This window comes from Vulpes lagopus, chromosome 5 (genome assembly GCF_018345385.1).
Source record: "Vulpes lagopus strain Blue_001 chromosome 5, ASM1834538v1, whole genome shotgun sequence".
NCBI classification, from domain to species: domain Eukaryota; kingdom Metazoa; phylum Chordata; class Mammalia; order Carnivora; family Canidae; genus Vulpes; species Vulpes lagopus.
This window is the reverse complement of record NC_054828.1, coordinates 39459490-39474693: the sequence shown is the minus strand read 5'-3', so window position 1 is coordinate 39474693 and position 15204 is coordinate 39459490. Positions and strand designations below refer to the sequence as shown.

At 47.3% G+C, this 15204-nt stretch overlaps 1 protein-coding gene across 3 annotated transcripts in view; it reads right to left on the bottom strand.

Moving 5' to 3' along the window:
- The window catches only part of SPTBN1 (spectrin beta, non-erythrocytic 1), a 197967-nt gene that overhangs the window by 108336 nt on the left and 74427 nt on the right, over nucleotides 1–15204 (bottom strand). Inside the window, exon 1 of one of the 3 annotated variants that reach the window (XM_041754509.1) lies at nucleotides 1026–1610. The exons of 1 other annotated variant lie outside the window; for it this stretch is intronic. In XM_041754509.1, coding sequence (XP_041610443.1) covers nucleotides 1026–1134 — 109 coding nt within the window. In that variant the 5' untranslated portion in view covers nucleotides 1135–1610. Of the gene's footprint in view, nucleotides 1–1025; nucleotides 1611–15204 lie in introns of those variants that run through there. One more of the 3 variants, XM_041754508.1, reaches the window with a different exon arrangement.

Genomic DNA, 15204 nt, shown 5'->3' with positions numbered 1-15204 from the left:
CCACTGTTTCACAGCGTTAGTTAGAGCCATTCCTGGCCTACAACCGATTCCAGGGGCTTCCAAACGGAAGGAGTTCTGTTTTCAGTTATGAGTCCTTTTTCATGTATAAGCTCTGAGAAACCGCCAGCCAGGCCTTCTGGTTGGGCAGGGACAGCGAAGGGCTGCAGAGGCCACCGCAGCGGTGGGCTACAGGCCCATCATCCCACACGCTGCTGTACACAGGATCCTGCTTTCTATAAAAATATATGCGGTAAAATACTGGATTCATTCAATTATTGGAGACTAATATAGACGCCAAGAAACCTGTAATTGATCCAACTAATCCAACCCATAGCAATGGAATGACAATAACTGGCTTTCATTATAAATTACATAGACTACTAAATTGATGGGAAGGCTCTCCCCAACACAATACATCAAAAGAGTTAAAATTAGGCTTCGGAATCAAAACTGTAATTTACCCAAGGCTTAAGAACAAAAAGACCACTCCCTCCTCCCCTTTGCTATTGTTCTACAGGACTGGGTGTTGAGCAGTGCACTTTACACCTTTAGGATTCCCAGAGGTAAGAGGCTGGGGGGGGGGGTGGCTGGGAGATAGAGGTGACCCAGAATTAAATGTCTGCATACTAATAGGTCTATTACCATTGATCCACTGAGCTGCAAGGATAGCTAGGAGGCCAGAAAATAGGTGCTCAGCGGGTAGCAGATGATACCTGACAACCAAGAGAAGCAAAAGGATGAGAGAGAGAGAGAGAGAGAGAGGAGGGAGGGAGGGAGGAGAGAGGGAGGGAGGAGAGAGGGAGAGGGGGAAAGAGACTCCAAATGGTGGCTTTTCTAGAGTAGAGTGAGAAACTGTCTCCTTTAAGGAGTGAATGGGGTGCTCGCAGCCAACCAGAGGCTTCAGGGCCGGGCGTGCGGCGGCCCGTCTTCATTAGGGTCACGTACCATATGGCACAAATAAAATCTCGGAACCCCCGTAGGCACAGCCGCAGGGCAGGCCCGGCCTCTGGGAGGCGGGGGCTTACCTTGAAGCTGCTTGAATCTCCCTTCCAGCTGGTTGTAGTTGTAAGGCACCTGCCCCGTGTACGCCGGCGACAGCGGCCCCGAGATGCTGGACGTCCTCTGCAGTTCCATTATGCCCCGCGTAACGCCCCGGCGGGCTGCACCGTGGAGCTCCCGCTGCGGCCCCCTCCAACCCCCATGCAACTCGCAGCGCTTCCGCACGCCTCGGCTCCCGGCCCCGGCGCAAAGGGCTGGACCTCAGGCAAGCCCCATTCCGGTCTGAAAGTCCAGCAGACGGACCTGATAGCGAGCGAGTCGGCTGCAGGAGAGTCCACCTTAGCCCGGCCAGGAGTCACCGCTCCGGGGTCTAATTCCTTCCTTGTTGCTTTCCTTCCTTTTGTGGCTCCCGACTAGAAGCTTAAAATAAATTACCGAGGAGGGGCGGGAGGGCGGAGGGAGGGAGGGAGGGAAGGAGGTGCAAGTCCTACTTTAAAAATATTTTAAAATATGGCCAATCCCGAGCGTGCCCCGGTCGCCGCGCCCGGGAGCTCGCGGGAGCAGCACACACACCTCCTCCCGGCTGCCCGCGGCGGCCGCCGGTTTGTAATTTAATCGGGAGCCACTCTGCGTGCGCCGGGCGGTGATGTCACCTGATTAGCATAACAGCATTGTAGGGGAAGCGCAGGCCGTACCACGCGGAGGGGCGCGGGGGGGCGCGGGGAGGCCGCCCCCGCCCCCACCCCCGCCCCCGCCCCCGCCCCCGGGCGCCCGGCGCGGCCGTAGCCGCAGCCGCCCACCCCGGCCGGGCCCAGGACGCGCCCGCCGCCGGGCTCCTTCCCAAACAAAGCTGCCGCAATTACGATCTTTTGTTGGGAGCCTCCTGTAACGGAAAGTCTCCGATTACGATCACACGCAACGGCGGCGGCCCGGCCGGGCGGGCAGCGCATCCCCCGCGCGGCGTCTGCGGGCAACGCGGCCCCGGGGGCAGGCGCACCTGGGCGGCCGGGCGGGGCGGGGCGGGGGCGGCGGGCAGCGCGCGGGGCCGCGGCCGGGGAGGTGCACGCTCGGCGCTCGGAGCGCTCCCTCCCGCCGACTCGCGCGGCCATCGCGGCGCGCTGGGCGGGAGGCCGGCGGCGGGAGGCCGGCAGCGCGGGCCGGGCCTCGCACACGAGCTCCAGGCTGCGCCGGCCCGAGCGCGGATTTGCAAGGCATTGTGGGAGAAAGGTGCGCAGGCAGGTAAACCCCGCGGGGGTCCCCGCGCGCGCCCAGGGGCTCCCGAACGCACGGGGAGGCGACCGAACAGAAAGGACCCCTCCGATCCTACTGTGATTTGTAAAACGAGGCCCCTGAAACTTTTGCTTTCTTCAAGATGTTAAAGCCCTCTTTTAGTTTCCTCCCATCAGTCTCAACCAAAATAAAATAAAATTAAATTAAAAGTCCTCGACAAAGAACAGTGATCAGAATGTATCTGGGGGGAAATAACTGACCCTAGTTTTTAATTCCCACTTCCTCCCCCCCCCCCTCCCCGCCCCACCCCTGCAACTAACTACAGGCAGACAACAAATCACACATTTTGGTTTTTCCACATGGAGCCCCTGCAGCAATACTCACTGAAGAAGGTAATTTCGTTCCTAAGGGATTCCAAACTGCATCGAAGAGGTGGGCCTTCCCTGCAGGATTACTTTAGGCCCCAGGGCACTTGTAATTCAAGCAACTGCATCCTGTCCCAAGCCGGAGTTAAACCTTAAGGACTAGCCTAGCTGCTCAGCTGAACAACTCCCATTCCTAACATCTACTGGACAGGCTTTTAAATACACCCAGTGTCCACCTTTAGCTCTGTAAAGCGAGGTCCTGGATTTGAAGACATTTCTCAGTATCCAGAATGTAATTTCTAAAGCCTTTTTAACCGCCCACAGCTGCAATTCACAATGCTGACAGATAGGAATGTAGCAAAATGTGGGGTTACTGGAAGAAGCACTGGACTAGGATTCCCAAGACCTGAGTTTCTAGTCCTGGCCAAGGCTCTTAATCATCTATGACCTTAGAAGAAACCCTGGATTCCTTCTAAACCTTCAGTGTCAGGGATAATTAATACCTACCTCTACAAGGTCAATGAAGGAATGATGTGAAAATACCCTGACAACCATCATACCTTTCAAAATTAGGAGTGTATTTTGAAAAATACACCTCTTGCGTATTTTCCCTCACATATCACATCAAAGCCACAGAAAGTGGAATGGAGGGGCACCCGGGTGGCTCGGTCAGTTAAGTGTCAGCCTTTGGCTTAGGTCATGATCCTGGGGTCCTGGAATGGAACCTTGCATTGCTCCATGGGAAGCCAGCTTCTCCCTCTCCCTCTACTCCCCCTGCTTGTGCGCTCTCTCTCTCTCTCTCACTGTCAAATAAATAAAATCTTAAAAAACAAGAAAGTAAAATGGAGAATTTTCTTAATTAAGATCTTAACAGGCCTTCTTCACTATTAAATATTCTATATTAATATTAAATATACTTCACTATTAAATATGAAGCGTTAAGTCTCTAAGAGTCCAGCTGTGGGCCGAGACAATGAGACTGCAAAGTGCTTGCCAATTTACAATGCTTTATTTTTAATCTTTAAGCCACTTAGTGAATAGAGTATGAGTCACCACTCTTGGAGTCTCCCTTTCAGCTCCCTGTGGTATGGGGAAGTAGGTGAAATAAGCTTTCTAATTAGCTAGGTTACGTACTAGGTGATGGGGGTAGAGGCCCGGAGTAGTATAGCCACACTCAATAATAAAGAGCAGACTCAGAACAAGCCAGGCAGAGTGAACACATGCCAAGTATTGGAAAGAAAGATTTTGAGGCTAGGGCACGATTTAATAACCCTGCAGGGACAGAAGGTGATAAGTGGGAATCTATTTGGTGTGATGGGGCCGGGGAAGAAGAGGTCACAACCCTAATGACTCATCTGACCACCTCCAACTCAACAGTCGGGAGGAGGTAAAGGAAGGCCAGGCGCACTCACTCCTTATTCCATTCAGTATTTACTGGAAGCCAACTGTGCGCAAGGCACACTGCCCAGGGGAGGATTCAGAGATGACCGGGAGAGTTCCTGGCCAGAGGAGATGGGACGAGTATGCAAAAAGACAGCAGAGAAACAGGGTAAGGAAGGAAGCTTTAAGAGTTCAGAGGGTAAGGGAGACACTACTCTAGGAAGACAGGGAGAAACAATCCAGGAGGGACTGGCATTGTGACCAAACCTTGAAACACAGGTAGAGTATCAACAGGCTGGGAAAGGGCAAAGCCTCCTCTCCTAGTGAGGAGTGGTTGGGAAGCAATACAAGTAAAGGCACCAACAGGACTGTCCCAGGAACAGTACCAGCGAGTGCTGCGGTTTGACTGGAGCATAAGGGACTGTCAGGCAGGAGGGTAGCCCTGAGGGAACTAAGCCTGGGCTGGAAACCACAGGAGACTTTTCGGGCAAAGGAGGATGGGGTCTGGGTTGGGCTCTAGGGAAGATTAATGTGGCAGTGCTCAGCCAGGATGGGCAGAAAGGAGAGAGAATGCAAGCAGCAAGGTCACTCGGGTGGTGACTGGCATTCTCTGGGTCAAAGGACTAGTCAGTGTGAGGCAATAGGAACAAAAAGGAATGGACTGATGCAAGAGTTAATCCACAGGACTCTGGTAACCAACTGTCCGTGGGTGGGAGGTTCAAAGGCTATGGTTGCAGAAGACTCTGGGCTGTTTAGAACTGGCTGTGGGGCGTAGGGAAGGATTGAACATTTCTTTTTGGATACACTGAATTTGAGTTACCTGCAATACTGAGGGGCGGCAACACCAGAAGTCGCCAAGAAGGTGGAGCAGGAGATCAAGGCTGAGAATAGAGTCCCATGCAGTGAGAGAGACTGCTGTGGGCTTAAACCTGGGAAGGTAGGTAAGAGGCAAGTGGCTGTGCAGAGAGCCCTGGGGAAGGCCAGGGTCTGTGAGGAAGAAGAAAAAACACTGGAGATACCAAAGAGCTATGGAATGACACTCCAAGAGAAGAAAGAGATACTTAAAAAGGGGGGGGGGGGGGTACGATGGCATCACAGGTTGCAAAAAGAAGGAGGAACAAGAAGTCAGAGAAGATGTGATCTAGTATGTGAATGAAGAGGTCAGTGGAGTAATAAAAGCTTAAACAAGGTTACAGGGAATGAGAGAATGAGAAGCAAAGAGAGAAGAGCACGAAGGTAGAGGTGGTGGAAGGAATGGGAGTGGAAGGAGCAGGGGAAGGGGCTCTGGGCCAGGGTCCAGCTGAGCTCATCCTCTGTGCACAGGTTTCACCCCTGAGTTGGTGTAGGAAGGAAAAGGCCGGTGGGGAAAAGGGCTCAAAGGTATAGGGCTCAGCCTTAGCCAAGAGCAGATACCTTTACTCTCAGAGGCAAAAGGGAAAGGACAGGGACATTGTGAGGAAAAGAAGAAATTTAAAGGAATTTACCCAAGTCTAACTTAAGAAAGCAAGAGGCCAGAGGTCCTACCCACAGTTTATCAGTAGTGCTCTAAGAAGAACCCTGAAGACGACACCTATGGCAAAAACACACAGCATGTGGAAGGGAACATGAAGGGGAGGCCAGATAGTTTTCGGAATGCTCAGTAGTCAACCACGCTTTCTGCAGAAACAGACCCTGTGATTTCAGTATCCCCTCTATCTTTTCTCATCTAAAAAACTAGTGTCTCTCACCCAGGCCAGGGAATATCAACACACGTGGCCAACTCTGAGAAGCAGTTGTGCCTGCCTTCCAGCTGCACCAAGACCCCAAGGCATAGTGAAAGGTGGCCACAATGGACCAGCACAGTCAGCTATGGGATCAAAGCAACTGAAGGCCAAGCAACGTGTATCTATCATCCTCGTGGTGCCAGAATGGCAAAACCAAGTCCCCGTGGTTATTTGCATACAGCACAAATTAGAAGTGCTGGGGTGTGCTGAAAGACCCCAGGCCAGAGTACTCCAGTTCACCCCACCTCCTGAGTGCCACGGAGAAGCAGAGTAATTGCATGTGTGTCTAACCCTTGCTGGGCCTTAGTCCTCACCTAGAGATCAAACAGGTTGGAGTCTACAGTCAAAACAAATTTCTTCTGATACTAAATGTGTTTATTAGTGATAAGTAATCTCCCCTCTCTTGGAGACTATTGTTGTAGTCCCAATTATCATCCATCTCCATATAAACGATTGGCCATAATCACAGTATCACATTACTACAGCACTTTGTAATTTAGAAAATGCTTTCACATACATTTTCTCAACCGACTAAACCTATGAGGTAGGTATTATGTCCATTTTGCAGACAAGGCAAATGAGATTCAGAGACATACCATGCCTTGCGCAGGGCCCTACAGCTGATGAATGGCAGAGCCACACCTGGGCCCCAGACTGACCAAGTTTACCCCTACTTATCCCATGTACTTTGAGTTTAATATCAGCTTACTAATGGTTTGTAAGCTTTTCAGAAAAACCTTAAAAAACTTGCTAAATGGCTTCAAGATACCTAAAACCCAAGCAAGCCTCCATAGGAACTTCTCCAACACTTAGTTGGGGTCAGGAATAGGCATGTTTTCTGCTAATTCTCACAGAATTTCTACTCTGAGGGTTCTCTTGTTGTGAGTGGGTTTTGTTCTTTTCTCATACGTGAAGGACCTCTACACTAAGATCCTGTATGATTTAGCATGTAGCATATGAATGGGAGCACTAAGGGGTGAGATTAAGCCAACGAACGTTTGTTCCAAGAGGTTTTATTAAGTCTGAGAGGTTAAAAATAAATGAGAAAGAGAGAGAAGAAAAAAGACAAACATTTTCCCTGCATTACAGCAAGTTTCAAAGGGTAAACTATGGAGTGTTCATTTCCTGAACATCTAAACATTAGCAAGACTGCAATGCCTGGGAGAGGATGGCCAACAGGCTAAGATGTGATGGGGTGTGTACACATTCAAGAACTTGAAAAACCAACCCAAGAGCTGGGCAAGAAGGGGTGGGAACATGGAGGGACAGAATTCAAGGCTTCACATATAAACTGTTTCTGTCAAATTTTCTGCCTTTCCAGATCTGCCTTTCCTTCATCTGCACAACAGCTGGACGACCACAGCCAATTTCTCCTGAGTGTTTCTTTATAGGAAACCAAAATAATTTTACTAAAATAATCCTCTTCCGCTGGTGTGGCCAGATAGAGATGCAGGCTCCAAATTATGCCAGTGCATTTACGCTCCCTGGAGCTGAAGCTTATGTGATCTGTCTCACCTCTCTGGCCCACCCACCGTCTCTTCCAACCAGCCTCCTGCCAACTTCTCCCAGTCTTGTGGGCATTCTTTTTCTGCCTCCCCTCTACTGTATAATGCCCAGAGAGCCTCCCACCCTCTTACTACCTACTTACCACTGTCCTTTCTCCCAAAGCCTGCCTAAGTGTATTCTCAAAAACCCATCCCTTATTCAAAGGGAAATTCCCCATGTACCAGAAAGCTCAACCAACTAATCAAACATACCACCATGAATCCAGTCAAAAACAGAAAACAGAATTACCAGAAACCTTCTTCCCCTGCCCTCCCGAAAAAAAAAAAAACAATTTTCAACAAGCCCCACTATGAGAACACATCTCTGTGCCACTGCTAGCTCCTGCCACCCCTTCCAGAACATCTCCCTTTCTCCCCAGCAGCACCTTGCACACAAGACCCACAGCCTGGGCAGCTGGAAGCAGTCAGCAGAGCTTCCTTAGGACCTTATGGGCTCCTGGAGATCAGGGCTTGGATCATTCCCCTGCTTCCTCCCAGAGCACCACCCACAGAGCATTTGGGTCAGGGTTTAGAGGAAGAAAGGTGCTTAAAAACTGACTTGGGATCTAGGAATCTGGCTCTGCTACTTTCTGAGTCCCCGAGCCTAAGATGTTGACACGATAACGGAACCAACTTCACAGAGTTCTTCTGTAACTGAGAAATGTTTAGTAAAGTGAAATGTTGGGAAGACAGCCACGCTGTCTGAGCAGCTAGGATTTAAACTCCTCACAGAGGAAATTTCGAAAACTAATTCTACCATCACCTTCAGCCAACTCTTCAACCAAGGAGACTACCGGCTGGAGGATGTTGTAGGTTTCCTGTACCATCACTGATCTCAGGCCAGGGCCTGGAGTGGTACCCCTCTGGATTTCTGGACAAGGGCAATTCAGAATGTAAGACCAGTCCTCCACCTGGGAAGTACTCACAAACCCCATTCCCTTCTCTTTCGCTTACCCCATTTTGCACTGGGAAAGGCATATTCAAAATCATATTTTATAATAAAAATAAAGCAGTAATACCTCACGGATAACAAGAACACGACATTCACTATGAAACAAGTTAAAAAGGGCCTATGTTTTTACAAAGGCCAATGTTTGAGGTGAGGCTAACATCTGATATTTCAGGACTTAGAATACCCAGACGAAAAATTAAACGGAAGACTAAAGGCATTTTGCATCTCCAGCAACTGCTAGCTCTGTTCCCTGGAGGATATGGATTTTTTTCACACACACACACACACACACACACACACGCATCCCTTCTACAAAATTATCTAGTTACACAGCTGCATCTGAAATACCAGAACAAATCTAATTCCCATTTATATCTTTAGTCCATTTCTTGTTTAGCTGGTCACAGCAGAAACGAATATAAAGTACCTGATATCTCTGCTGAGAAGGAGAAAAATGGCAAGTTACACTCAATAACAAGTACCCAAGGAATGTAGTTTATTGAATAATCTACCCCAGCCAAACCTTATCCCTGCATTCTTATCGCGTCTGTTACCTGCACATGCAAAGCTCCCCTGTATGGGCAAAAGAATGCCCCAGTCTAGAGGCCCCACCTTTGGCAAACAGGTGTTGCTATGCCTGTGAATAAAACACCACCCAGAGCCAAGACTGGGCTCCTCTGCTATAGGCAGAGTGGTTCAAAGGAAAAGAACATCTGAGGAATGCGGCTGGGGCCAGGCCTGCTCTTGCCCAGGATTTTCGGTTCTGCTTCCCACCTCCAACATGGAGGGAAAAAGGCTGACACACACAGGTGTTCACAGCCATCGGGCCAGAGTTTTACAAGGAAGCAGATGGGGCAGTGAGAAGACGCCGTTTCCTGGTAGCATGACTCATGGGTAAAAACTGGAAGAGAGGAGGTACAAATCTACTCCTAGTGAAAATAGGCCTCTGGACCCTGCCTTCAGGTCTTCATACCCGCGTTACCTTTTCCAGAAGCTTACCACAGATTGGCTGTAATGAAAAAGGTGAAAGCATGTTAAACAGGCACGCAAAGAGGGAAGAAGAGGAAGTGAAGGGATGCAAGCCTCACGGTCAGGGCACAAGCCCCATACCTCCTGGTCTACAGAGTAAAAGTCAACCTATCTAACATGTGCTCAGGCCCATCTGGGAACACAGGCCACTGGAGGGACCACCAAGTTTGGAGAAGTGATTTCTTCTCTGTAGGCACTGTCAACTAAGCTAAGAAAATAGGTCATCTGAATGGACAGATGGGTGGGGGCACACACACACACACACACACACACACACAGTAGCGTATAACAAATGCAAGTTAGTGACAGTAACAGTGACAATTACAGAAAGTACCATTCCGGATGGATCAATACCATCTCTCTTCTTGGCTGAGATAAAAACAGAGCGAAGTAGGGTTTCTCCCACACGAACACACTCTGTGGCTCTACTGTCTTATCTGCAATTTTAATGTGGCTTCTAGCCAAATCCCTGCCAACAAGTGCCACAGTAACATGAGAGAGTAGGTTATTGTATTTGTTAATTAGGGGTGGGAGTGAGGGGGGGGTTATTTCTTCCTCTTTGAAAAACAGGTCCTGATTACCCAGTTGTAGGGCTATGGAACACTGTGTGCGGCCCTGGCATGTTAAAATGTGAAATATTTTAAGGGTGCAGTCATTTCTTCCTCCTCAGCACCTGAGCTTCTGCCAATCTCTCAACGAGATAACACAGCCTCCTTCCCACAGGACTTCGCTAGGCAGCCACTCACTGGGCACGGGCCCTGAATAATTCATGGACAGCCTGGTCACTCAGGAGCGCCAAGGCCCGCCAGCTGCCATTAGCTGGGAGGCAGACTCCAGGCTTGCTTACTATGAAAGAATTACCTCTGACCTTCTTTACAGAAACAAACGACTCTTCCCACTTTTCTTCTCTCCATTTTTAACTAGGTAATTTCCCCTAGGTCAAAGTAACTTCTACTCTAAGGAAGACAGATCCCAAGTACTGATGGGGTGAAAACGTGATGCCCTCAAACAAAAGCATTGGTCAGGGTGTCACTTCCCCACTCCGGACGCTGAAATGACTGGGGTAAAGGACCAGACACTGTGCAAGACACGACAGATACTCAATATTTAAATGCCAGTCCTTGGTCCCTTCCTCTTCCTTGTCCCTCTGCTTCAGCTAAGTTTGATCCACATCCCACTACCTGTTTTGGGCTTTCCTATCTCCATACCACTGCTCTGGGTGCTCCCCTTCCTTTGTCTAAAGTCTATCTATCCTCTAAGCCAAGCTCAAAACTTCCCTCCTCCAGGAGGATTTCCCAGATTATCCCAGCTAACATGATTGCTCCTTCTCAGAAACCCTATACCAGCACCGTCAACCCCCCTTGTCTGGCACCTATCATGCACTGCCCTAGAGTATTGCTTTTCTTGTGCACCTGTCTTATCAACCTAATTAAAATAATGAAAAGTGCACCAGTCACAGACTCGAGAGAAGTGAAAAATGGAATCCAGTCTCAGCTTTTGTCACTAACTGGCCTCATGACCCTGAGCCAGTCCCTTGGCTTCTCTAATTTTCTCCCTAAAAACCAGGGGATCTGAAATTGAAAAGCTCTATAGTTCTCTGGATATAATGCTCTTGGAAATACATCACAACTTGTTTTAGGGCAGATGCAATTCTTGGATAACCTTCACTCTGTATCCCCAGGCCCAGGGTCCTCTAAGCAGCAGCTGCTTGAAAACGACTCCACCATTTCAGAAGCCTGAACACAGAACAGAAGCCTGAACAGAGTAAAGGCTCTGTGAGGGAGTTGGCACCATACGGAGAACTGCAAAGCCTACTGCACCTTATGTAACACCCGTTGGTCTACATGTTAACCCTTCACAAATAGAAGATGAGAGCTCAACCTCCTAATAGGTGTCAAGAAGGTCCTTCCCAGAATTTACCTAAGCCAGCCATTTCATTTATAGAGAAGGAGAATGGGGCACAGAGAGGTATGCCCAGTAAGTTACTGCATGCCAGAAGTCACAAAGGAGGCCTTCTGAATTGCTGCTATCTTTCATTTCTAAGCCAATCCAGGAGCTGAGGACAGAGGAAGTGGCAGGCATTTCTCACAGCTGTCAGGGAAGTGGGCCCAGGGTTCAAAATCAGAAAAAGCCCATCTTCATCCCTCTCCCACCTCATCTTCCAGATTCCACCAACGTGGAGCCAACAGGCTCTCAAACCAAGTGGCAGATGACCCTTATTTTCCATGTTCTCTGATACCCTGCATGTCCCGACACAGACAGAATGAAGACCCAGATCATGGACAGCTTTAATCTTACCTCAAAGACCAACACAGAATCAAACACACTGTCAGCCCCAATGAACTTTCAGTTTCTGCACTGGATTTTTCTTTATAATTCTTATGGTATCCTGAGGAAACAGTTTGTTTAGGGAGCATTTTTAAAAAACATCTAACAAAAAAAAATGAAAATAAATAAAAATAAAAATAAAAAACATCTAACAAATGGATTCATTGATTAATACCAGAATTTTTTAAGATTTTATTTGTTCATTCATGAAAGACGGAGAGACAGGCAGAGACATAGGCAGAGGAAGAAGCAGTCTCCCTGTGGGGAGCCTGATGATGCAGGACTCCATCTTGTCCCAGGATCACGACGTGAGCCAAAGGCAGATGCTCAACCACTGAGCCACTCATGTGCCTTGATTAATACCAGAATTTTTTTTTTAATTTTTATTTATTTATGATAGTCACACAGAGAGAGAGAGAGGCAGAGACACAGGCAGAGGGAGAAGCAGGCTCCATGCACCGGGAGCCTGATGTGGGATTCGATCCCGGGTCTCCAGGATCGCGCCCTGGGCCAAAGACAAGCGCCAAACCGCTGCGCTACCCAGGGATCCCTAATACCAGAATTTTAGTAACCAGTAAGGAGTGATGTGAGCTAAGAGAAGACTAACCTCTTTTCTCAAGCCTAACATGTTCATCTACAATCACCTCTCTACCCACCTTTTATAACCATCTTTATTGCCCTCTTAATTACCATCTACCAGGAAAAAACACAAATTCTGACCATGATAGGTGCCTTTCTCCACTATACTTTATTTTTATAACATAATAAAAGCTTCAGTAAAGAATGTGGAGAAATTGGAATGCCTGTGCACTGTTGGTAGGAATGTAAAATGGCACAGCTGCTGTGGAAAATGGTATGGAGGAGCCTCAGAAAATTAAAAATAGAATTGCATATGCTACAGTGATCCCACTTCTGGGTATATATCCAAGAAAAAAAAAAGACCTAAAAGCAATAACTCAAAGAGATATTTGCACGCCAATGCTCACTACAGCATTATTCACAAGAGCTGAGAAGTAGAAACAACCGAAATGTCCACTGATGAATGAATGGATAAAGAAAATGTGGCACATACATACAACAGAGTATTATTCGGCCTTAAAAAAGAAGGCAGTCCTGTCACATGCCACAACATGGATGAACCTGGAAGATGTCATGTGAAGTCATTAGTTGGACATCACGAAGGAGGCCAGTCACAGAAACTATAGTTAAGGAGTGTGCACACTGACACACTTTGGGTGTGGGTGTGTGTGTGTACACACAGGCCCACATGTGCACAGGATCACCCTGGTGGACATTAAATAGACAGGTTTTCCTTACTCTAAGGTTTTGTGGTATTCTAGTGTCAATTGCCCAACAATACTTATATTTGCCCACCCAGCTAGAGAATACTGATGTCCTGTCACTGTGGGCACATATAGTTTTCTGTCAAGAATAATTTTAGCATAGAGGCCCCTGGCTGGCTCAGTTAGCGGAGCATGTGACTCCCAATCTCAGGGTTATACATTTGAGCCCCATATTGTGGATAGACATTACTTAATAAATAAAAGTTAGAAAAAAAAAAAGAATTTTAGTGTAATGAAGGCACACAAAGCAACAGACCAAGGTTTTTACTGATTAAGATGTCCTCCTATCTTGCCTATTAAATTATGGAAGGGCAAATGGTAAAAATCATTACACAGGAAAGGGGTCTGTAATTTGAAGTGATTATAATCAAAGATTCAATAACACTTTATAAGAACCTGCATTTCTGACTCATCAAACATAAAAAGGTAACAAAAAAATTAACAAGAGCCTAGGGCTTACGTCTTCTGTCTGAGTCATACGGCATTTATTTCCTGGAGAAGGACAAAGGTTGCTATCATCCTTATATCCATGCACAGTTTGCTTCTCACTGAATACACAGAAACCACCAGGAAAAGGCCAAAACTCACCTTGGTAACAAGAGGATGTTAGCCTGCTAACTGCCCAGGAGCTCTCACACCATCTTAGAGGCCTAAGGGACCCTGGGATCTAACCAGCTCACGCCCTCATTTTGCAAATGAAGGAACTGAGGAAGAGAGTTGGATGACTTCTCTCATGTCTCCACTACCCAGGCTTGGTGGCGCCAGATGTCCAGACAGCAATAACAGTACCCACAATGGCCTGCTATCTGAAGCCACTTCTGTAAATACCATAAAAATCCTGTGTGATGCAGAGCCGCGTAGCTGACTCAGTCGGGATAGCACACAATCCTTGATCTTAGCATTATGAGTTCAAGTCCCACACTGGGCATAGAGCTTACTTTAAATGAGTGAACACACAATTTTTTTGAAACTCTGTGAACTAAAAAACTGTTTTCCCTAGATAGTAAGCATGTTACATAAAAGTGCCCAGCCTGCATCTGTCACTTGGTAGGGTCTTAGGATACCTTCACTTATTTAATTTTATCTTTCTTAAAAATGAAAAGAACTTGGGTTGTTTTTTTTTTTCAGGTTGTGCAACCTACCAAGAGTCATATCTAGGATTAAGTGTGTATTTCCATATCATGTAAAACAATTCATTCTGTATCTTTTTAGTATACTATTTAACACAAATGTTTGCATATATGCACGATATATGTATATATATGTGTGTGTGTATATATATATATATACACACACACATATATATATGTCATTTCACCTCCCTTTTTTTAACCTAGTCACATTTCACTTGTGCTTGACCCAAACAAAAAGAAAAAATACTGTCAAATATCAGATTCTTAACTCTGCTTTTCTGTTAAGTACAGGAAATGTGTGTCCTATTGAGAAAGGTTTTAAAATAAGCTCAATCACCACTGATGCTACTGTGACAAATGAGTATTCACTACTTAAAATCAAAACACAAAAAACTGTGCTCTAATTTCTGTTCCTTCAACAATTCTCATCTACTAAGTTTACTCAAGGGATCTCTGTCTTAGTCATGATTCTCTACTACGGAATAACTGTAAGGAGACGTACAAGATTTCTACTGCCCCATGAATTAAAGGACATTCAGAGACCTACAAATACATATTCAAAGGAGAGCAATTTCCAATAGAGTTAGAAAAGGCAAGCCACGGGCACCTGGGTGGCTCAGTGGTTCAATGTCTGCCTTCGGCTCAGGTTGTGATCCCGGGGTCCTGGGATCAAGTCCCTCAGTGGGCTCCCCACAGGGAGCTTGCTTCTCCCTCTGCCTCTCCCTCTGTATCTCTCATGAATAAATAAATAAAATCTTTTTATTATTATTATTATTTATGACAGACAGAGAGAGAGAGAGAGAGAGAGAGAGAGGCAGAGACACAGGTAGAGGGAGAAGCAGGCTCCATGCCGGGAGCCCAACGCGTGACTTGATCCCGGGACTCCAGGATCGCGCCCTGGGCCGAAGGCAGGCACGAAACCGCTGAGCTACCCAGGGATCCCCCAAATAAATAAAATCTTAAAAACAACAACAACAACAAAAAGCAGGCCAAAGACAGGCATTGGAGGTTTTCAATGACCACCCTGGACCACAGGAGCCTCTGATTTATATGAGTACTAAAGCAAGCAGGCTGGGACAAATAACCCAGGTCAGAAACCCTCATTTTGAAATCTGTAAAATGGGGCTAATGCCCCCTG